This window comes from Sus scrofa, chromosome 18, assembly GCF_054392235.1.
Source record: "Sus scrofa isolate SSC_HxYL_T2T_F1_AM1 chromosome 18, Sscrofa_HxYL_maternal_Yorkshire_Landrace_v2.0, whole genome shotgun sequence".
NCBI lineage: Eukaryota > Metazoa > Chordata > Mammalia > Artiodactyla > Suidae > Sus > Sus scrofa.
In genome coordinates, this window is record NC_139400.1 from 16045849 (window position 1) to 16068345 (window position 22497).

Below are 22497 nucleotides of genomic sequence, written 5' to 3' on the forward strand. Positions count from 1 at the left end.
AAGTGGCGGCCCCATAAGGTACAGAGAATGTTTAATGAGAATCCAAGCCACAGACATAGGAAGAAATCAGATGAGAATAGGGAGGACCAGATATACATAGTATATATTTTTTATGACATGGCCAAGTAGCAGAAAGCTGGTTTCAATGACCTTTTTAATAAATTGGTTCCTTTTAGGAGCCTAGGTTTCACATTAGATGTCTGGAAGCTGCTATCCTGAAGCTTCTCAGAAAAGTCCTGTCATCTCAGCTCTCTGCCTCTCTAGTTTCCATTACTCCTCAGCATGGTCAAGGGAATTCCGTTGTGGAAGGCAGATGTCAGATTCCATCTTTGGAGGATCTTTGTGGTCATCTCCAATTTTCTGCAAGAGAAGATGTGTTCTAGAGAACCACTTAGAGAGTCAGGGTGACTAGGGAATTCATGGAATTTCCCACCCACCATCCAAATCAAAGAACCAGGGAAGAGCTGAAGGTTCTTGCATCAGAAGGAGAGGTGAAGTCCAAGAGTGAACGAGGTGGGTCGGCTGAGAGGGCTGCAGGCTTAACCCCTAGTTCTCCTGCAGAACTGGGGTGCTGGAACAGAACAGGACCCTGAGATGCCTTCAGGCTAGAGTGAGGCTGGGAAGCCTGCTTTTGTCTCTTCATTTATTTTTTATGCGATATTGTCTGGGGATCAGGAGGGGCTCCTCTCAAATGCCAGGTGCTAGACAGCAAGTCTTCTCTTGCTTCTCTGCCTTTCATCTCTCTTTTCTTTAAACTCATTAAACTTCCTTCCCCTTATCCTTCCTTCTTCCCTCCTTCCTACCCTCCCCGTCTCCCTTCCTCCTTCCTTCCATCCCTCCTTTCCTTCCATTGATTATTATTTATTCATAAATGTTATTTTTCAACTAAATAATATATTCTCATAACCAAAAACCATTCTCGTAATCAAGATCATATAAAGGATGAACAGCAAAGCCTAGAGCTTCACTCATTCATCCTCCCCCATTCTCTCTTGGGAACTACTTTTATGAGATTTTTGTGTATCCTTCTAGCGTTTCTTTAAGCTAGTGCATTCTTAAGCAATAAATCTTATCATGTCCCTAGTTATCTGACAAAAAATTTATCATATACTGTCTATACCTCACTGTTTTTATTTAATACTATGATCTGGAAAGGTTTCAGTATAGTCTGTAAGACTGCCTTCAATCTGTTTAAACCTGTGTGTTTAGTTGTGTGTACAAACCCTAATTTATGTAATGTTTTTTACTGGTAGGCAATATGGTACTTTGCAAACTTTCGCTGTTGCAAATAGAGTTGTAATTAATAACATTTACCATTTTGAATTCTTTAGGTTTATCTGTAGGGTAAATTCCAAGAAATAGAGTTGTCGAGGCAAAGAGAAATACATGTGTATATTGCAGAAGTGGTCTCCAAAGTATGGTATACTATTTTTGCACGTCAGTCAGAAATGTTTGAGAAGGCCTTTTCTCCCACAACCTCACTGACAAAGTATTATCAATGTTCTGATATTTTGTCATTTAGATAGGTGAAAATATCCCAATATAGTTTAAATTTTCATTGTTCTTATTAAGCGTGAAATCACAGTAACAATCACTTAGCTCTTGATATGCTTGGATGATATATTTATATGTAAATTTGTATATTTATATTATACATTCTTTTATATGTGTGTGTATGTGTATCTCTTTCTTTTATCTAGACTTTGGGGTGTGCCTTCTGATCTTAGTTTTAGCAACCTGTTCCAAGACAGAAATATCTGATTTGAAGTAACATTTTAATGTTTTTTTTTTTTTTTTTTTTTTTTTTTGTCTTTTGTTGTTGTTGTTGTTGTTGCTATCTCTTGGGCCGCTCCCGCGGCATATGGAGGTTCCCAGGCTAGGGGTTGAATCGGAGCTGTAGCCACCGGCCTACGCCAGAGCCACAGCAACGCGGGATCCGAGCCGCGTCTGCAACCTACACCACAGCTCACGGCAACGCTGGATCGTTAACCCACTGAGCAAGGGCAGGGACCGAACCCGCAACCTCATGGTTCCTAGTCGGATTCGTTAACCACTGCGCCACGACGGGAACTCCTAATGTTTTTTTTTTAAATCTAATATTTAAAAAAATCTAATCAATATACTTTGTTGGTTCAAATAAGGGTGCTACTTTTTTCCCTTATAATACATCTTAGGAACTTCTGTAAGATTTAAGAGTTTTAAACACTTGTAAATCAGTTTTTGAGAAATTATGTAAGGAATGAAGAAAATGGAAAATGTAAAAAAACTGAGTTCAAATATTGTATGAGTTGAAGTAAATAAGCATAAGTTTTTCTTAAAAGCTCGTTGTATTTAAATACACTGTGACCATATTTTTGCTGATTTAAAATTCTGGATTGGCAGTTTATCTTTTAGAACTTTGAAGATATTGTGCCGTTTTTCTCCCCCTGGCTTCTATTGTTTCTAAGTCAGCTATTACTCTCATTGTTGACCATTTGAAGGTTAAATGTCCCCCCCACACACACACTGCACTTAAAATATTCTCTTTATCTCTGGTTATCCGTATGATGTCTAAATGTTATTTTCTTTGCATTTATCCTGACGCAAGTTCTAGTTCTTTTGTATTTGTGATTTGATGTCTTTTGTCAGTTTTGGAATATTCTAAGCCATTATGTATTCAAATATTACTTCTTTCCCATTCATTGTCATTTCTCCTTCTGAGCCACTTGCTATAAACATCCTATTCTTCTTCACCATATCCAACATGTTCCTTATTTTCTTATTTTGTGTTATCCATCTTTCTTGTCTCTGTGATTTCATTGTGATTTTTTCTAATTTATTTTTAGTTTCACTTATTTTCTCCTTATCCATGTTTAAGTTGGCATTAAACCTATTCATTGGGTTCTTAATTTCATGTATTATAGTGTTCGTTTCTAGAATTTTTACTTCTTTTTGAGGGAGTAACTTTATTTTGACATAAACTCAAAAGACAAAAGACTATAACTTGAAAAATATTTAAACTTGAATTCCTTCACCCCACAACCAACAGATGGTCACGGTAATTAATTCCTCATAAATCTGTCTGGAAGATTCCTGTGTATCTTTCTCTCTAGTCCTTGACCATTTACCTTGGAATGAAAGCCAGCATAATCATCTTTTCTTATGAACATGTTGTTATCCTGCTAATTATCATTAATTAATCCAGTATTTCTTACTCCATCCTTATCAGGTTTACCTCTTGGATTTATGAAACATTTCTTCCTTATCGTAAACTCATGTTTTAGATTTTATTTATTTTTTCTTATATTTTGACATTGGCCTTTCTTTATCCCAAATCACTGTTGACTTCTTCTTTCCAGGCCTCCACGTCTCCAAATGCTATTTCATGTTGTCCTTCCAAAATGGGGAAACGCGTTTTATCATAGGAGTGACTTTCAGAAGCTGAATTTCTGTCCTAGATAGTTTCTGTCGCATCCACTCAATGAACTTTCCCCTGAAGTGAAGCATGTTTGGTGCAGCGGTGTAGGAAGCAAAAGGCCAACACAGGGTGAAACCAGCTTTTATCAATTCTGGAGCAGAACAATCAGCTTTAAAAAAATTCAGTCTTCCACTCGTTATCCCTCTGTACATCCTAATGAACATAATTAAATAAGAACATTTTTGGGGTATTTATTCTGTTTAGGAACATATTTAGGTCTTACATGTAATCCTAAAAGTCTGAAAGCCTGTTGATGCAGCAGTCACGACTAGGAAAGTCAATTACATTGTTTTTCTTGGTCAGTGGGAGGAAAATTCAGTTTCCTCCTTTGGCTTTGTTTTTAGAAGACAGACATTGTCTCTAATTTGGAGCAAGAGAAAGTCAAAGTGCCAAAGCTTCTGAAGTTGTTTATCTATTATGAAACTGCTAGAGGTGAAGGAAGTTATACAAAGCAATTTGAGGATGACTCAAGTGAATGCCAGGAAATCTCATTCTGAGGGAAAAATCATTCTTGGGTTTTCTCAATCTAGATACCTAAAAAGAAGGCCAGTGTCTAGTGATGAGAGCAAAAATAGAGTTATCTGTCCTACGGCAAAGGCCAAGGGCCAAGAGAGGTCTATGCTAGTTTATGTAAAAATGCTAATTATCCTATCACAAATGAGGAAAGAGTTGCTTCAAGGTTATTTGTTTTGCATGAGAATAGAAGCTGAAGTGATAAATAGCACATGGAGTTCTCTGGGACAAGTCCTGTGGTCCAACATCCTTCTCACTTCTGTGACGACCTTTACTACCTTTCTATGGCAGGCAGAATGATGGGTGTCTCAGGATATCCAGGCCCTGATCCCAGGGACCTGTGACTAAGTTTCCCTACCCAGAAAAAGGGATTTTGCAGGTGGAATTTAAGATTGCGGAATTTGAGATGGGGAGATGATTCCTGATTATCTGGGTGGCCCAGTTTAACCACACCAGTCCTGAAAGTTGAGAACTGTTCCTGGCTATGGGGAGAGAGGGTGAGAGAGATGGGTATCCCCTGGTTCAAACTCCAGTTCTGGTACTAGGGTGTGATGTGGTTCTGAGATGTAGGGGGCTGTGCGCATTCTGTCAACAACAGAAATGAGTCAGGAAATGGATTTTCCCCTAGATCCTCTGTAAAGGAACGCAAATCCCCCGATGCCCTGATTTTAGTGCCATGAGATGTGTGTTCAATTTTTGACCCACTGAACTACAAGATAATAAATTTGTGTTGTTTTAAGTCACTGTGCGAGAATTTGTTAGGCCAACAACAGAAAACTAAGATACTATCTAAGTTTAATAATGTTCTAAAAACTCTGACATTGGTGCTGAAGGAATCTCAATAAATATATCTCGATAGATATATCAATAGCTAGATTAAAGTAAGCTTGAAAAGTGTATCTGGTGGCACATAGTATTGACTCACAGATCCATACTTCAGGACTGTGTTCACGCCTTCATTCATTAGTATATGAACTCATTCATTCATTCTTTCAGACTGACATTCATTGAAAACAAGATATGTTCTGGACATGGGGCAAACTTACCTAAGCCAGGACTGCTATTTGGTGGTTGGACTCTTCAGCTAATCCTATGTGTCAACATCATCTGCATCCATCATCTATGGAACTATGGCAAGTTCTAGCTCAGCCATTGTTTAATTTTACTTAACTATATTTAATCTTGGAGACGGAACCATCTTTTTAGTCTTATTTTCCATACAATAAGCAATGATGGTTACATATTATTAGTTAGATTAACTAACTCTGGACTCAGGAGCCTCACTAGGTAAGGCTAAATATTGCATAGTTTAATAAGAGATGAAACCTATTCCTTTGTCTCCTCATTTTGCGTAACTCTCTGTGTCTGTTTCTATGTTTTAGAGATAGCTACATCTCCCATTCCTGAAAGAGTAACTTTGTTAGAAAGTGTCTTTTGAGGTCCAGTAGCATAGTGTCCCCAGGTGATCAGAGGCAGGTGTTCCAGGAGCATGCCCTGCATGGGCTGTGTGTCCCCTCCTACTGTGGCTGAGCTGTGCTTGCTGCAGGTGTGCTTTTGTGCAGAGCTGGCCCCTGGTATGGCTGATGGGAAGGCTTGGCAGCAACTGTTGTGTGGTGGATGAAGCTGGCCCCAGGGGTGACAGCTGCTTTGAGGCAATGCCTGTGCCACCTGGGGGTGCCTGTCAAGACTGACAGGGCAGGGGGCCACTTTGTAGGGATTCTGGTGCTAGTCGAGGGTGTCTGCAAGCATGTTTTGGAGGATCTCTGGTGCCAGCTGAAGGCACCCACCTGTGCTGGAAGGGCAGGGGCCACTTTGGAGGGGCTATGGTACCAACTAAGGGTGGTTACTGGATATGGTGAGTGGGGGTTGCTTTAGAGGGGCTCCAGTGCTGGCTGAGGGTACCCGCTAGAACTTGGGTAGTAGGCTACTTTGGAGGGGCTCCAGTGCAGGTCCAGAGTGGCTGCCACATTTGGTGGGGTGGGGGTGGCTTTGGAGCGGCTCTGCTGATGGCTGAGGATATCTGTTGGGACTGGCAGGATTGCGGGGGGCTGCTTTGGAGGAACAGTGGCTGTGTTGGATCAGGGTGGGGCAAGCAGTGCTAGAAGGTTAAAGGGCAAGGGTCAGAAGCGGTGTCTGTCAGTGCTGGGCCAGCTAGGTACAGGGTGCATTGCAAAATCAAAGCAAAAACAGCACTCAGAGGGGTGCCTGCTACTTTTTGCATACCCAGAGAAAGTTCCAACAGATCCTTGCTGTTCTGTCCCCTGCCTTACATGTAGTCAAGGCATTTCCTTCAGGTATGATCCAGGAACTTTTCAAATTTCTGCTTCTGCCCTGGGACTTGGAGAGAGTGAGTTGTGGCTGCATTTCTGGCTTCCCACAGCTCTCTGGCTTTCCCAGGCATAAGCCCCACTGGCTTTCAAAGCCACATGTTATGGTAGCTAGACAAACACACACACACACACAGAGATGGATGGATGTGTGTGTGTGTGTATGCACAGTTACACATGCATAGATAGATAAATATGTAGATAGATAGCTTGGGATTATTTGTGATAGGGCATGTGATAAAACATGTAAGTAAAAATATTTAACACATTTTGAGCACATGTTAAGCATACAACCACCACTACTATTGTAATTAATAGATCAAGTGATCTTTCCCAATGATTGTGTTTTCCTGCCCTGGATTCTGATACCCATTTAGCATCAGCGGTTTGTTTGTTTGTTTGTTTGTTTTCTCTTTAGGGCCACACCCATGGCATGTGGAAGTTCCCAGGCTAGGGGCCGAATAGGAGTTAGAGCTGCTGGCTTACATCACAGCCACAGCAACATCAGATCTGAGCTGTGTCTGCAACAGACAGCACGGCTCACAGCAAGGCTGGATCCTTGACCCACTGAGTGAGTCTGGGTATGGAATCGGCATCCTCATGGATACTAGTTGGGTTCATTTTCGCAGAGCCACGTCAGGAACTCCAGGGGTTTAGAGGCTATGGTCTCGCCTTCTTGCCCAGTTACATCTCTTTGTCCACCTCCTTTCTAGCTTTCCTGCCTTGTCCTTAATCCAGCTCAATACCAAAGGGCTTACCTGCCCTGAACCTACTGCTGTTTCATGCTCGGGGCTCTTGGTACCTGCTATTCCATCCACCAAAATGCCCCCTGCCCACTTTGTGCCCCTGGCCCTGGCTCATGCCCCCCCTTCTCTGGGGAAGCCCTCCTGGGTCCTCTTTGGCGGTGCCCATTGGGGTCCCCTCTGCTTCTTAGCCTGTCACGCCTCCCGTTTATGTTTATCCAGAAACATCATATAGTTCATCATTTTTCACCCGTTGAAAGGAAGCAACTGCGTAGAATGACTCTGCCCCAACTCCGCTGTACGCACGCAGGGTGACTCCCCTCTCCTGGGACCTGCAGTGGTTCCTAGACGGGCAGTGGGACGGCGCGGGGCCAAGGAGTGGGGAGACCTGGGTGCCCGTGCAGGTCCTGCCCCTCATTTGCTGTGGGTCTTAGGGCCCCCGCTTTCCCTTTCGGCGAGAACGGCCCCTCCCTCCTCTGAGTCTTTGTCTCACCCTCTTCATGGACAAGGAGAACCCATACCCTCTCCTCAGGAAAGCTTCTTGGAGAGAACACAGCTCTAACATTTCTGGATCGTCTAAGGCGCCTCGGGGATAAGACAACATAACACAGAGATGCTTGTAAGACGTTTATTCTACAGACCCCGGCAGATCCCCCAGCCCGCTCTCCTGGGAGGCAGCCGCCTGGTGGCGGGGGAGGGCGGTGCAGAGACAAAAGCTTCCCTTAAGATCAGACTACGGTTAGCCTCCTTGAGGAGAAAAAACGGTTTGCTGCAATGGGTATCACCGCCTGATCCTGAGGGCAGATACCTAGTTGACGGATAATATCAACCGTGGCTGTTATTACCATGCTTTCTGAAAGAGACAGAGGATGGCACCCGTGTTAGCGTTCCTTCCCTTTCGAACCTGGGCTGGGTCCCTACATACACTCCACCTCTTCTTTCCTCTGTGCCCTTCTGCCGCTCCTCCCTGAGGCTCTGACCTAGATCTGGAGACATACTTCTCTCTCTCTCTCTTTTTGTCTTTTTAGGGCGGCACACACGGCATATGGAAGTTCTCAGGCTAGGGGTCGAATCGAAGCTGCAGCTGCTGGTCTACACCACAGTCACAGCAACATGGGATCCGAGCAGCGTCTGCGACCTGCACCACAGCTCACGGCAATGCCGGATCCCTGACCAAGTGAGCGAGGCCAGGGACTGAACCTGCATCTTCATGGATACTAGCTGGGTTCATTACCGCTGAGCCACAGTGGGAACTCCTGCGAGTTCCTCTCCCTGGTGGGTGTTTCTCTACTTGGATGACTCCTATACTTACTGTTGTTGGTCTGGAAGTCCCAGAAGAACTTTCTCGGGTAGTCGTCACAGAGGCAGCTGGTATATTTATAGTTAAAACCACCATCAATCAAAATGTCGCTCGTGAGGTAAGATGCAATCTGGGGAGAGAGGATAGATTTAGTCTGGGGATGGAAAAAAGAGAGAAAGTCGTCTCAGAAAGGGTTAAAAGAGAAGGGACAGGAGGGGGATCTCCTTAGTGGGTGAAAAGCAGCAGGGGGCACAAGGAGGCCACTTTCGTATTATTATTTGAGGGGCTTTAGTCTAGATCAGGTTAAGGTTCTGGTGTTGTCACTGCAGTAGCTTGGGTTGCTGCTGTGATGCAGATCTGATCCCTGGCCCGGGAACTTCTACGTGCTGTGGGTGCATGCGGGGGAGGGGGGGGAGAGCAAAGGAAAAAACAAGTCCAGGTCAGAAGATTTTCTGTCCTCATGTTCTCCAATTCCTGCTTTAGCCGAGTGGGCCTAAAGAGGAAGCAGTGTGGGAGGAAGGAGGTAAGCGAATTCATGAGGCCAGGAGAACCCGTTCTAGGGCGGCCGTTCATCTAGGGAGCAGGCTTGCCTTGGTGCCCGGCCAGGGCTGGCAGGAGATGGCCTTGGTCACAGCCTAGCGTGGAAGACAGTGCCAGGCCATACTGCCAGACTCTCACCAAGCCCCAGCAATGCTCCTCTCCAGCTCTGTGACTCTTGGTCATTAGTGACCTTTGGGAATCAAGGTGCCATCTCTCACTCCTGCTTTCCTCAGGGGTGAAAGGAAAACAATTACCCCCTAAATCTAGCTCTTAGATAAACTAGTGAGAGCTTGAAGATAGATTTCCTTTTTCCTTCTTCAACCTGACAGTACTTTACAATGTACAGTATAGCACAGAGGTGATTCAGGGGAATCGGGAAGCTTTCGTCTAGTGTGTTCAGCATAGGAGTTTTACTCTGGGGTCCATAAGCCCAGAGGGGTCTGTGGATAGAGTCCAGTGAGTCTGTGAACTCAGATGGAAGAAATGATATCTTTATACTTTTGACTAAGCTCTCACTGAAATGGAGCATTCCTTCTGTGACGGAGGTCATCAGTGGCCCACGGTGGCAATAGCAGCGTGTGTGATCTTATGAAGAGAAACGTGTTTGTGTCACATTACAGATATAGAGCTCTTGAAATACTGAGGCCCATCTCCTGAAGCTTGCTCAGCTAATTGGCAGTTCTGCACTGCATAGCCCATCAGCCCCAAAGACTGAATTCAAATTCACTAGAATTTTGCTCAGACTACTTTGGAGATCCTGGGGTTTCTACAGAGAAGTTCAACATTGCCTTGTTTACATTTTAATTACTTTTACAACAATGTATTGTCATGAATCAGAATTTTCAATACTTGAATAAGCAAAACAGAAAAAAAATCAGAATCCACCGACGTCCAGCACAAAGGATGTGATTCATTGTCAAAGACCAGTGCAGAATTGAAGGCTCTTATTCAAGCTAAACAACAGTAGCCATCACATAGCTAATCTTTATAAAATAAAATTTGTTTGTATTTTAAATGTATTGATTTTTTTAGCTAATATGTCCATAAAGAAACATGTACGTGTGTATAAATATATCACCAGTTTTTAAAACTAATTTTATCACTGTTCTTTGATAATGGTGATTTTCCTATGTACCCAATGCATTTTATTTACATATTTAAAAGCAATTTTCTGGAGTTTCCATCATGGCTTAGTGGTTAACGAAATCCGACTAGGAACCATGAGGTTGTGGGTTCGATCCCTGGCCTCACTCAGTGGGTTAAGGATCTGGCGTTGCCGTGAGCTGTGGTGTAGGCCGGCAGCTACAGCTCCAATTAGACCCCTAACCCCTAGCCCCTAGCCTGGGAACCTCCACATGCCACGGATGCAGCCCTAGAAAAGACAAAAATACAAACAAATAAATAAATAAATAAAAAGAAAACCAGTTTTCTGATAAGGGTTCTGTAGACTTCAAGAGACAGCAAAATGGTCGAGACCACAAATGTTTAAGCACTTTGTTTGACCTTGAGGTTTTCTTCGATCTTCAGTAATTTTATGACCTTCATATTCAAATACACACTTGCAGGTATCATCTATTCTAATTTTATATTTGTGATTCTAATATGTCACTTGCATAAACATTATAAGTGATAGAAAATGAAGATTAGGTGCTAGAAGCATCACACATATAAAAAATTATATTTTCCTAAAGTGTTAAAAATATGAAGATGATTTTTATAGCTAAATTTATTTTTCATTGGAAGCTACAAATAAAAATTGGTTAATCAGAACTTAAAAATTTCCCATCAGTTCTTTCTAATTTGCAATATCATTTATTCTGTGTAGTTCCTTGTTCTTGTACCTGGGTAGGTTTTAAAATGATCACTTTATTATACAAGCCTTGTTCTTAAAACAGTCTTATTAGTCACAGCAGTGCAAAATTATACCACATATCACTTTGTTGATTAAACACATTTTTTTACCCTTGTCACTGTCTCAGGGATGGCAAGGGACTTTGTTATCTATCACCACCAGAAGCTACCGTTATCACAGAACTTTGACGCCCACATTCTCATTCCTTTTTCCAGCTATGCCTGTGGTAAAAACACAACATTAAAAAATGATTCCGCCTCCCTCCCAGCCCAAATTAACACACGCGGTTCATGTTCTCAGACTGTATACAGAAAAATGTACAAAGCAGCAGTTTATTCTTTGTTCAGTGATGAGAAGGCCTTCTCTTATAAGTGTGGGGCGTCTCTAGAATGTAGGTTAATGAACAGCAATCCTTAGGCTCCTAATTTTGTTTTCTTTTTAGTCATGGGACTTAAATCTAGTTAGATTTGGGAAACTCATGCCCCGTAGCAAGATATGTGCGCTTCCTGAGAACGTGGTGGGGTAGGTGCGTGGGTCTTGGCCCTGGAACAGAGGTGGCCAACCATGGTCTGGGACGACACCCACGGGGACTGTGGGTGAGGCGGAAGAGTTTCTATGGGTTCAACCTGCCCAAGTCCTTCTCCGGGTGGCCCAGAGCAGTCAGACGAGAGGGAGTCTCCCTTATGCAGGGTTTCGTCTAGGATTCTTCCTCCTAGCCCCGCCCGCCACAACTGCTGCAGTGGGAGAGAGGGGGCAGGAGAACGTGGTTTCCTTCTCAGAGAGGGGAGGCTGGAGCAAGCGTCACCCTCAGCCTCTGACGACAGGGGAACGAGCAGAGGAAGAGCCAGAAGAAAGCGGACTGCTCAGGCTTCTGGAAGAGGAGTCAGGCCCTGCGCTTCGTCCGCACGGGTCTTGTCTCCCCGACCTGCTCAGCCTACTGCATGGGGTTGTCCTTCTTCCTTCTGAGAATCCCCTTTTCACTCGTCATCGCACCTAATCCTTCCCAGGGCTTTGGAGGAACTCTTACTGATCCTCGTCCAGGTCTTACATGTTTCCCTCTTCTCTGTCTTGGCTGTGTTTTCTCACTACCCCTTCCTTCTGTCTCCTCCTTTCTATACTTCTCTGGATTAGGGCTCCTTTAGCTGTAAAATTAAAATAGGCATCTGCCCTGAGCTCTCATGATTCGTTTTTTTTTTTGTTTGTTTGTTTGTTTTTTTTCTGTAGGCTACACCCGTGGCATGTGGAAGTTCCCAGGCCAGGGATCCAACCCTTGGCTCGGCAGTGACCTGAGCCATGGCAGTGACAATGCAGGATCCTTAACCCACTGAGCCACCAGGGAACACCTCCCATGATTCTTTTGAGGCTCAAGTAGCATCTATAAGAATTGTAAGCATGAGGATTAGGATTCGTTATATGATTCATCCTATAAGCAATAGCACAATGAGAGCTTAATCTAACTGTATTCATAATTCATTTTCTCAAGTTGGGTCTACTTACCACCACACATTCTCTCAGTTGTGTTGCAACATCGAGTGTCACCGTGACCTCTTCACCTGCTGTTGCTGTTAGTGGTACTTGCAAGTTCAGCATTATCGGCTTTCAACTGGTTTTGGGGATAGAGAAGCAGAGCAGAGGTCAGAGATCAGTCCATAAGTGAGAGGGGTTGCCACGAGCAGGGCACAGAGAAGAGAGAATGCGCAGGGGAAGGAGATGGGGGAGCTGGACCAATTGCTGAGCATCATCATCTCCTGAGAACTTTTGATATGGGGTTGTTTGGGACAGATTCATTTTGCTTAATAAATCAACTTGGATTCTTTATTTTAAAACTGAGCATCTTTCCTTCCATCGGTAGGAATTTATATAATTATATAATTAATGTATATGATTTAATATATATATAAATTCAGCAAAGAATAAAAGTACAGTACCATATGTCATTTCCTAGTAAACCCTTACGGGTCCTGCTGATTGTCCACTGAGCAGGAGGGCTCAAGTCATCAGTAGTAGGAAATTTCATATCGGCAGAGTCACAACAAATCATAAACATCTCAATGCACCAGAGGAGTCTGTAAGATCATTCTTGAAGATGCTCCTTTTCTGGTTCCTAGTGGAGCCTAGGAACTTGTGTTTGTTTAGCTCTGTATGGATGAGGACACATGGCCATGTTTGGGAACTTTAAACCTCCTTACATTCAGGCCACACATCACACTCTGGACAGGAAGTGGAGACGGAGTAGTCAGTATTCCTCTTTGGGTTGAGGACCAGGAGAGCTATTATTTTCCTCAGAAACACCTGGCTAAACTCTTTTGGGTCTAACAGGAGAAAATTCAGTTTTTTCGCTTTTCCTGTGGTAAAATGCCTCAGATTTCCAAGAGATTCCATGTCTCATGCCAGTTGCTTCAGTGCTCAGTGCACAGAACAGGGGTGTGAAGACTTAAGTGTCTTCAAAATGCATCCCCTGTGTCAATGAATTTAGGATCGATAGGGCGACCAGCTTAGCTAGAGCGACTGATTGTCCCAGTTTGCCCCAGTGTGAGGAGCTTTTTGGGCTGAGGGACCGTCACGGCTAAAACCAAGGAAATCCGTGGCCGATGGGGGCGGCAGGTCACCCAAATGAGCACAGGTTATTTCAAAAACTTGCAGCTGAGTGGCACATTTATCTGCATCTGTCCCCACTCGGTGCTTTTTGAGACAGTTGCCTCAGTGATACCACCGTGTCCAACCCTGAGTGGTTTCTTTCAGGACAGAACATCTGATACAGAGGGTATGTCTACTGCAGAGGATACCCCCAGGACCATAACCCAGAAACCCAGCATTCCAAACCCCCTTCCTATTGAGAAAACTCCCTAGATTTCCCTGGTGGTCCTGCTCCTCAGACCCTGGCTCATTTACTACTTCATCTTGCCTGCCCCAGTTTTCCTGCTTCTGGCGAACATGTACTCACAATGGCTTCTAAACCTGTGCTCCCAGGTCTCAGTGTTTGTGGGGCGAGTGGTCCTTGTCTTCACCTTTGGGCTTCTCGGGAAGAATGTCTAAGCTTCTGGGTGAGTGAAGCCTCAGGCCATGGGCCCAAGGATCAGTAACCATGGCCTCTAATCCTTCCCTCAGTTCTGCCAAAGCTCCCCAAAGTATTGTTGGAACTCATGCACCTGCTAACGTCTTCTAGGAGGGAAGCCTTGAAAAGGTGAAGTTTCCCGAGCAGAAGCCTAACAAAGGTGTTAACTATGGACAGGATGTGCATCAGAGCTTTAGAGAAAGACTGGTTGTTACTTGCAGCCTTATGTACACAGGGGCCTTACTTCCATGGGCAACCTAGAAGCATCCAGTGGAAATGCGAGGGAAATTGATTAATAGGACTTGGCATGGGGTTCAAGAGAACTCCGGGGACTAGAGTTCTGGGATGCTGACCACCGTTTTTCAGGAAGGGACATGTAAATGTCTAGGCTAGGAGTGGAGCCCGCCCCCAAAGGGTTTTGTGGGAAGAGGAGAAAGGCTTGGCTCACGTGTCTTCCACTTCTTCCTGAGCTTTGTTGGTCCCAAGCTGCAGGCAGAGAATCAGGAGCAGGGCAGCGGGGCTGGCCCTGAGCAGGAGGTAGAGTGAATGCATTCTGGAGGAGACAGACAGTGGCGTCCCCGAGAGAAATGGCTGCTCCCAGGAGCTCAGCACACTCTTTATATGCACATCCAGGAAGCAGGAGAGCTGCCAAGTTGATCCATCAGGCCACCACCCTTCCAGCTCATGATCTTTTCCTTATTTGTTTTTCTATGGAAAAAGTCAACCTTCAGCTAGAGTGTTAGAGTCTGGGAGAGGAGTTCTATTATCCTTCCTCATTTTCTCAGTATCAGAGTTTTTGGCCATCCTACTCTATGTAGCCTTATCTTCAAATCCCTGCTCTCCTCATCTCTGGAGCCAGAGAACCCTGCTATGGTAGTGGACTTCAGATCACAGCCCTAGGACATAGTTGCTTGATCCCTTTATAGGAAGTTCAAGAGACATGTTCAAATAATTTCTTGGACAGCTAGGGTGATCCACCAGTCATGGCTGCTCTGGGCGATGGAAAAGTGAGGCCAGAGCACTGGGTGACATGGAGATGTTTGTGATTCTTGAGTCCTTCTTAACTTCAGGATAATAATAATGTCCAACAGATGCCCAAGATCTCCCGTTACCCTGGAGTCCTCAGTGTAGGCAGTATTTTAACTCTAGACAATTCCTGCCCATAGCTGGCATCCCCAAGTCATACATGTTGGCACTGAAGAATCTACTTATTTCACTATTGACGTGGCCCCTTTCTTACACTTAGCTTCCAGCACAAGATCCCTCCCCACAATGGGAAAGATTCTCTCTGTGAGAAGAGACCCCATACAGTGTTCAGGAGATTTTCCTGGCCCTGGAATGAGAGGGAGACTGACTCCGGCTGACCCTGGCATTGTGATATTTTAATTTCCTCAATTAAATCTATCCCTTAATCTATGATGTATGACATTGTGGAATTTTTTCCTATCCTTTACATGACAGATGGAAGATTCTTTCTGGTGTGAATGTAAAAATCAGGGTTGTGGGAATTACCTATGTGAATTTCTGTAGCTAGAATTCAGAATTAAAGTCTAGATGTATGCCTCTGTTTCTGATGTATCTTTATAAATTGCTCTGCCTGCTTATTCCTGTGAACTTGACATTAGTCCTGTCATTCCTTGCTTATAATCTCAGCCCTTATTATGATCACAAGTTTTCTTCTTTTTTTTCTGTTCCATGTACTCAAGAACAATGCTTTCATTCCATCTCACCCTGGTCATGGTGGCCCTCCTAAGTAAACATTCTCCAGCATTGCAATTTTCTTTACTCCTGCTCCTTCTCTTACTTGCATGAATGATTTTCATCAGATGGACATGCTAGCTGATTTCAGTTGAGAAGTTATGGCAGAAGAATCGTGAAAGTGTCCATGTGGGAAAATCCAGAAAGACCTCTTGGCTGAGGTGTAACTCCCTTTGAAGGCCTAGCCCCATCGTTGAGGACATACCTTTGGCATTTTTTCAGCAAGGCAGTGCTCCAAAAGGGGCAGATGACAGTGAGTTGAGAGACTCTTTTGACTCTATGTCCTCCCATAGGCCCGCAGGAAACTGAAATATTCAGAACCTGTAGTGCAGATGACAAGTCCTATGTACTAGGCAGGGCATGGCTAGTTTGATGGTTTACTTTGTATGTCAGCTTGACTGGATCATGGTACCTGGTTTTGGTTAAATACAAGTCTAGATGTGGGGGTATTTTTAAATCAATAGGCATTGAATAGAGCTGATTACCCTCCCTAATGTGGGCGGATCTCATCCAATCAGATGAAAGCCTTAAGAGAAAGGACTAAGGCCCCCCAAGGAAGAGGAAATTCTGCCTCCAGAATGCCTTCAGCCTTGATCAACAGCATCAACTCTTCCTTGAGTCTTTGGTGTGCTGGCCTGCGCTGCAGATTTCGAATTGGTCAGTCTCTACAATTACATGAGTCAAATCCTTAAAAAAACAAAACAAAAACAACCCCCCCCACCCTATTGGTTCTAATATAGCTGGTGTTTGAAAATGGACAGTAAATGTTGAAAGGTTTGTATTTCATATTGGTTAAAAGTATATTTGAAACCTTGGGGTGAAATTAGTTTCTAAACCCATGATATAGCAGGCATTTCAGGTGGAAAGGACTGCTAAGGAGTGGAGGAAAATATACCACTTAGGTATGTATGCCGAACTCTCAGTGCCATGTTGCTGGGCTTTATGGTGTTTCAGTATTACTTTATTATGTGGTGAAGTCCTGGCATATTAGATGGATTGTGGTCTATTGAGCATAACTTTGGAAGGCACTACATAATGATATTTACCCCATTTTAGTTTAAAAATTATTATTTTTTAAAGCAATGGTCACATATTGGTAAAGGATATCACGGAAAAGGATGACCATGAAATAGTGGAACATGGTGAGGATGCCTTAAGAGCCAGTATGAATGACTATAATTTGTTTGTTTGTTTTTGTCTTTAGGGCCACACCCATGGCATATGGAGGTTCCCAGGCGAGGAGTCAAACCACAGTTGTAGCTGCCGGCCTACACTACAGCCATAGGAATGTGGGATCTGAGCCACGTCTGCGACCTAAACCACAGCTCACGGCAACGCTGGATCCTTAACCCGCTGAGCAAGGCCAGGGATCCAACTCTCATTCTCATGGATACACTCGGGTTTGTTAACCACTGACCCACGACAGGAACTGCTGAATGACAGTAATACGTCTTTCACTCCATCATGTATGTTTGAGTCTAGGACTCCTGGGTATGTTATACTGATGTGAATGTTTGTAGACATTGGTTAAATCTGATTTAAGCAGCATTGGATCCTTTTTTTATTTTTTTTTATTTTTTATTTGGTTTTTAGGGCTGCACCTGGGGCATATGGAGGTTCCCAGGCTAGGGATCTAATTGGAGCTACAGCTGCTGGCCTACACCACAGCCACAGCAATGCGGGATCCGAGCCTCATCTGCGACCTACACCACAGCTCATGGCAATGCTGGATCCTTAACCCACTGAGCGAGGCCAGGGATTGAACCCGCAACCTCATGGTTCCTGGTTGGATTTGTTTCCGCTGCTCCATGATGAGAACTCCAGCAAAGGATACTTATTTGAGAAAGTGGTGGAGTTTGACAGTCATTGAGCCAATTAATCACCACAACATAGTTTCCCCACCTGCTACCCAACCACATCGAAGATCTGGATGAAGATGAGCAGTTTCCGGCACGCCTTGCAGCAGTGCGCTTTCTTGTGCATTTTCACTGGATTTAGCTTAAAATCAGGAACCAGGCAAATACATCAGGCAAAAATCCATGTGTCCCATGTCTGTTCCATAGCTGACACAGAGGTGTCAGCATTCATGGGACTGAATATATCTCAAAAGATGCATATTTCAGAACCTAAAGTAGCTGCTGCAGTGCTGTAGGTGATATGTATGAATGTTTTCAAAATGTTATTTATGTTAAAACTTCAAGGATAATACCCTCTTCTTCTCCATGTTATTGATCGGAAAACCAGTCTAGCAGGTGTGGCTCCTGAAGGGAAGAAATGAAACCACATTGTCATGTCCCAGACCAGGGGTCAATCTGGAGCTGCAACTGGGGCCTACGCCGCAGCCATAGCAACACCGGACCTGAGCTGCATCTGTGACCTACATGGCAGCTGGTGGCAATGCCAGATCCTTAACCCGCTGAATGAGGCCAGGGATGAAACTGACATCCTTACAGAGACCACAGCAGGTCACAGTGGGAAATCCCATGGTGGAGCCAACTTCGGATCCAGGTTTGGGGGAATCTGAAAGTTTTATTTTATGGTTTTGAGAACCACTGTCAGAAATAGATGACAAACTTACAAATAAGAAATAAAGCTACAGAATCCTGGAGGAGACACTAAGTGAGGGGCCTAAGTCTTCACATTATTAACTTTATTGTGAATACATCCTTTTTTTGGGGGGGGGGCACAGGTGTGGCATATGAAAGTTCACAGGCTGGGGGTTGAATTGGAACTGCAGTGGCTGGCCTACCACAGCCACAGCCACATGGGATCCAAGCTGTGTCTGCGAACTATACCACAGTTCACGGCAATGCCAGATCCTTAACCCACTGAGTGGAGCCAGGGATTGAATCTGCGTCCTCATGGATATGCTAGTTCCATGGTTCTTTCTATGAGTTCATTTCCATAGCTAGTTCCATGGGTTCATTTCCACTAAATGACAATGGGAACTCTGACTGTGAATATATCTTTGGATGGAGGTAGAATTTGAACACAGGCTATCTGGTTCTAGAACCTGAGTTTTTAATGGTTCCACTGCCTCTTAGTGAGTGTAAGACCCCGGTGTGTCCTCCCAAATACTAATGGAGAGGCCTACAGTGGAGAGAGGCAAGGCCTACTCTAAGCATCTGTTTTGCCTCTGTCACTGACCATTTTAGGGTGTTTCCCCATTAAGTTGATGGGAACAATCTCAGCATTCATTCTTTCTTCTATGCATTCATCTCTCCATCCATGATCCTCCCAGTGCTTAGAGATAATCCACTCTACAAATATTGGTTCAGCAGCTATGATTACAGAGAGGGTTTGGGTTACGAGTGCGCAAAGATGAATATGACGGAGAGTAGTGGGGGCAAAATCACAATAGCAAATGCAATGGACTGTGATTGGCATTGCAATAATAGTTTCTGTTTATTGAGGACTATTAAGTGTTTTTTAGGGTTAACCTCAATGGAGCTGGCTACCTTGGGACCTGTTTCTGTCTGTCCATATGTATTTTTAAAAGCATGCAAACAAATAAATACACCTGAAAACAGTAAAATACAAATTTGGTGGAAAAGTTTTGAATAATATCATAGATCTTTATAGTAATTGTTTTTTTAGGGGAGATGGAAGATTTTTATACATTATATTCCACAAACACCTTTCTTCCCTGACCCCAACATTTCTCGTATTTGCAGCTAGACATCTTCCCTTGTCTCTGTCACCTATGTGATTCTTCCCCATTTTCATCCCCTTTTAATACACCAAATACTTTTGACGTGTGACCCTCCCACTGTGAAAGACCTCAGAAGGAGAGCTCCATTCTTTTTGTCTCCTTTTCTCATGAGAATTGCAGACCCTAGAATGACTGTGCATAGCTTTTTCAAATACCAAAAGCAATAGTAAGAATAAACACATACTGAGCTCTTACTGTAAGTCAGACTCTATTCTAATGGCCTAACATATTAATTCACCCATTCCATTAATATTCGTATAATTTAGGCATTATCCCATTTTATGGATGAGGACTGTAAGGTCTGGAGAGATAAAGTAACTTGATAAAGTTTGCAGTTAGTTGGGGTTCAAAATTAAATTGTATGATACCAGAGTCTAAGTCCATAAGGACATTTACTTTCCCTTAATGTAACAACATTTCACTTGAGGAAAGGAAATGTGACAGAGGTTCAATAACTTGTTCAAGTCATACAGCCAACAAATAAAAAAGGTGACATTCAAAAGCAGATAGTAGCAAACCCAGAACTGGTAAGAATGTCTCTTTATATTGCCTCTTAATGAATAAGAGCATAAGTGAAACAGAACATGCACAAAGGGCATTTAACTCATACCGAGGAGATAATGAAGTACCAGAGAGGGTTACATCCAAATTCAGTTTTGAAGCATTGCAGTGTAAATCAAAACCAGTCTGAGATAGCATGCACGCATGTGTGTGTGTGTGTGTGTGTGTATTACCAACAATAATGCTAGATGCCTTAAAACCTATCAGAGGTGAGAGAGGGCAGGAGGGTCAGTCTGTTAGTAAAAACTCTCATCTTTTTCTTTATTTTTTCTTTTTGTTTATTTAGGTATATTGATAATATTGTGTTAATTTCAAGAGTATACAGGTGTGTTAGTTTAAGGGGTACAGATTCATATATATATATACACACATTTATATATTCACATATGTACACAATATATATGAATATATCTGTACAATATCTGTGTATATATATATGTATTTCAGATTGTTTCCCGTTATAGTTTATTACATAATATCGAATATAGTTACCATGCTATACAATAGGTCCTTGATGTTTATCTATTTTACATATAGTAGTATCTGTTAATCCCAAGTGCCTAATTTATCCCTTCCTCCACCTTTTCCCCTCTGGTAACAAGGTTTTTTGTTTTTTTTTTTTCCTCTTTTGTCTGCCCTTCGTCATATGGATTTCCCCAGCTAGGGATCAGATCCAAACTGCAGCTGCAGCAATGCTGTATCCTTAACCCACTATGCTGTGCTAGGTATCGAACCTGCCCCCAGTGCTGCCAAAATGCCACTGATCCTGTTGTGCTACAGTGGGAACTCCATGTTTGTTTTTTATGTCATGAGTCTATTTCTGCTTTGTAAACAAGTTCATTTATATCATTTTTCAAGATTACATATACAAGGGATATGATATTTGTCTTCCTTTATATATATAAATTTGTTTTCATTTATATATAAAAATATACATATACACACACATATGTATCAAAGACATATGTGGATATATATGTGGGTGTATATAAATATATAGTACACATGTATATATAATATTACTCAATGATAAAAAGAATGAAATAATGCCATTTTCAGTAACACAGATGGACCTAGAGATTATCTTACTTAATGAAGTAAGTCAGACAAAGGCAAACATATGATATTACATATATGGAATCTGAAAAATGGCACAAAATTGAATTTTCAAAACAAATAGACTGACAGACAGAAAAAAAATCTATAGTTATGAAAGGGGAGAAGGGAAAATTAGGAGTTTGGGATTAATAGATCCACACTACTATATGTAAAATAATTGAAAAAATAAGGACCCAATGTATAGCACAAGGAAGTATATTCAATATTTTTCATAATCTTTTATGGAAAAGAATCTGAAAATGAATATGTATAACTGAATCACTTTTGTGTATATCCACGACTAACACAACATCGTAAATCAACTAAATTTATTTTTTTATTTTTTTATTTTCCCACTGTACAGCAAGGGGGTCAGGTTATCCTTACATATATACATTACAATTACAGTTTTCCCCCCACCCTTTCTTCTGTTGCAACATGAGTATCTAGACATAGTTCTCAATGCTATTCAGCAGGATCTCCTTGTAAATCTATTCTAAGTTGTGTCCGATAAGCCCAAGCTCCTGATCCCTCCCACTCCCTCCCCCTCCCATCAGGCAACCACAAGTCTCTTCTCCAATTTTAATTTAAATGATATTGGCCTGTTTTTCACAGAACTAGAACAAATAATCCAAAAACTTATATGGAACCACAAAAGACCTCAAATTGCCAAAGCAATTCTGAGGGACAAAAACCAAGCAGGAGGCATAACACTCCCAGACTTTAGGCAATATTACAAAGCCATAGTAATCACGACAGTGTGGTTCTGGTGCCAAAACAGACATACAGACCAATGGAACAGAATCGAGAACCCAGAATAAAATCCAGACGCCTATGGTCAATTAATCTTTGACAAAGGAGGCAAGAACATAAAATGGAAAAAAGACAGTCTTTTCAGCAAGTCTTGCTGGGAAACCTGGACAGCTGCATGCAAATCAAACTAGAACACACCCTCACACCATGCACAAAAATAAACTCAAAATGGCTGAAAGACTTAAATATGTATGGAGATCAGTATGGAGATACCTTAGAAATCTATACATAGAACTACCATGTGACCCACCAATCCCACTCTTGGGCATATATCCAGACAAACTTTCCTTAAAAAAAGACACATGCACCCACATGTTTATTGCAGCACTATTCACAATTGCCAAGACATGGAATCAACCCAAATGTCCATTGATAGATGATTGGATTAGGAAGATGCAGTATATATACACAATGGAATACTACTCAGCCATAAAAAGACCAAAAGAATGCCATTTGCAGCAACATGGATGGAACTAGAGACTCTCATACTGAGTGAAGTAAGTCAGAAAGAGACAAATACCATATGATATCTCTTATATGTGGAATCTAATATATAGCACAAAGGAAACTTTTCACAGAAAAGAAAATCATGGACTTGGAGAACAGAGTTGTGGTTGCCAAGGGGAAGGGGGAGAGAGTGGGGATGGATTGGGAGCTTAGGGTTAATAGATGCAGATGCTTGTCTTTGGAATGGATTAGCAATGAGATCCTCCTGTGTAGCACTGGGAACTATGTCTGGTCAGTTATGATAGGGCATGATAATGTGAG

General features: G+C 42.7%; 1 protein-coding gene and 1 long non-coding RNA gene across 3 annotated transcripts in view; one reads left to right on the forward strand and one right to left on the reverse strand.

The window, feature by feature from the left end:
* Window positions 1–22497, forward strand: part of LOC106508196 (uncharacterized) — a 259868-nt gene that overhangs the window by 103869 nt on the left and 133502 nt on the right. The window lies entirely within an intron of this gene.
* Window positions 7655–14373, reverse strand: PIP (prolactin induced protein). The gene is given in 5 exon segments (XM_005673107.4): window positions 7655–7810; window positions 7813–7893; window positions 8353–8470; window positions 12230–12335; window positions 14236–14373. Coding segments are annotated over 5 exon segments (546 nt in total). The 5' UTR covers window positions 14340–14373; the 3' UTR covers window positions 7655–7673.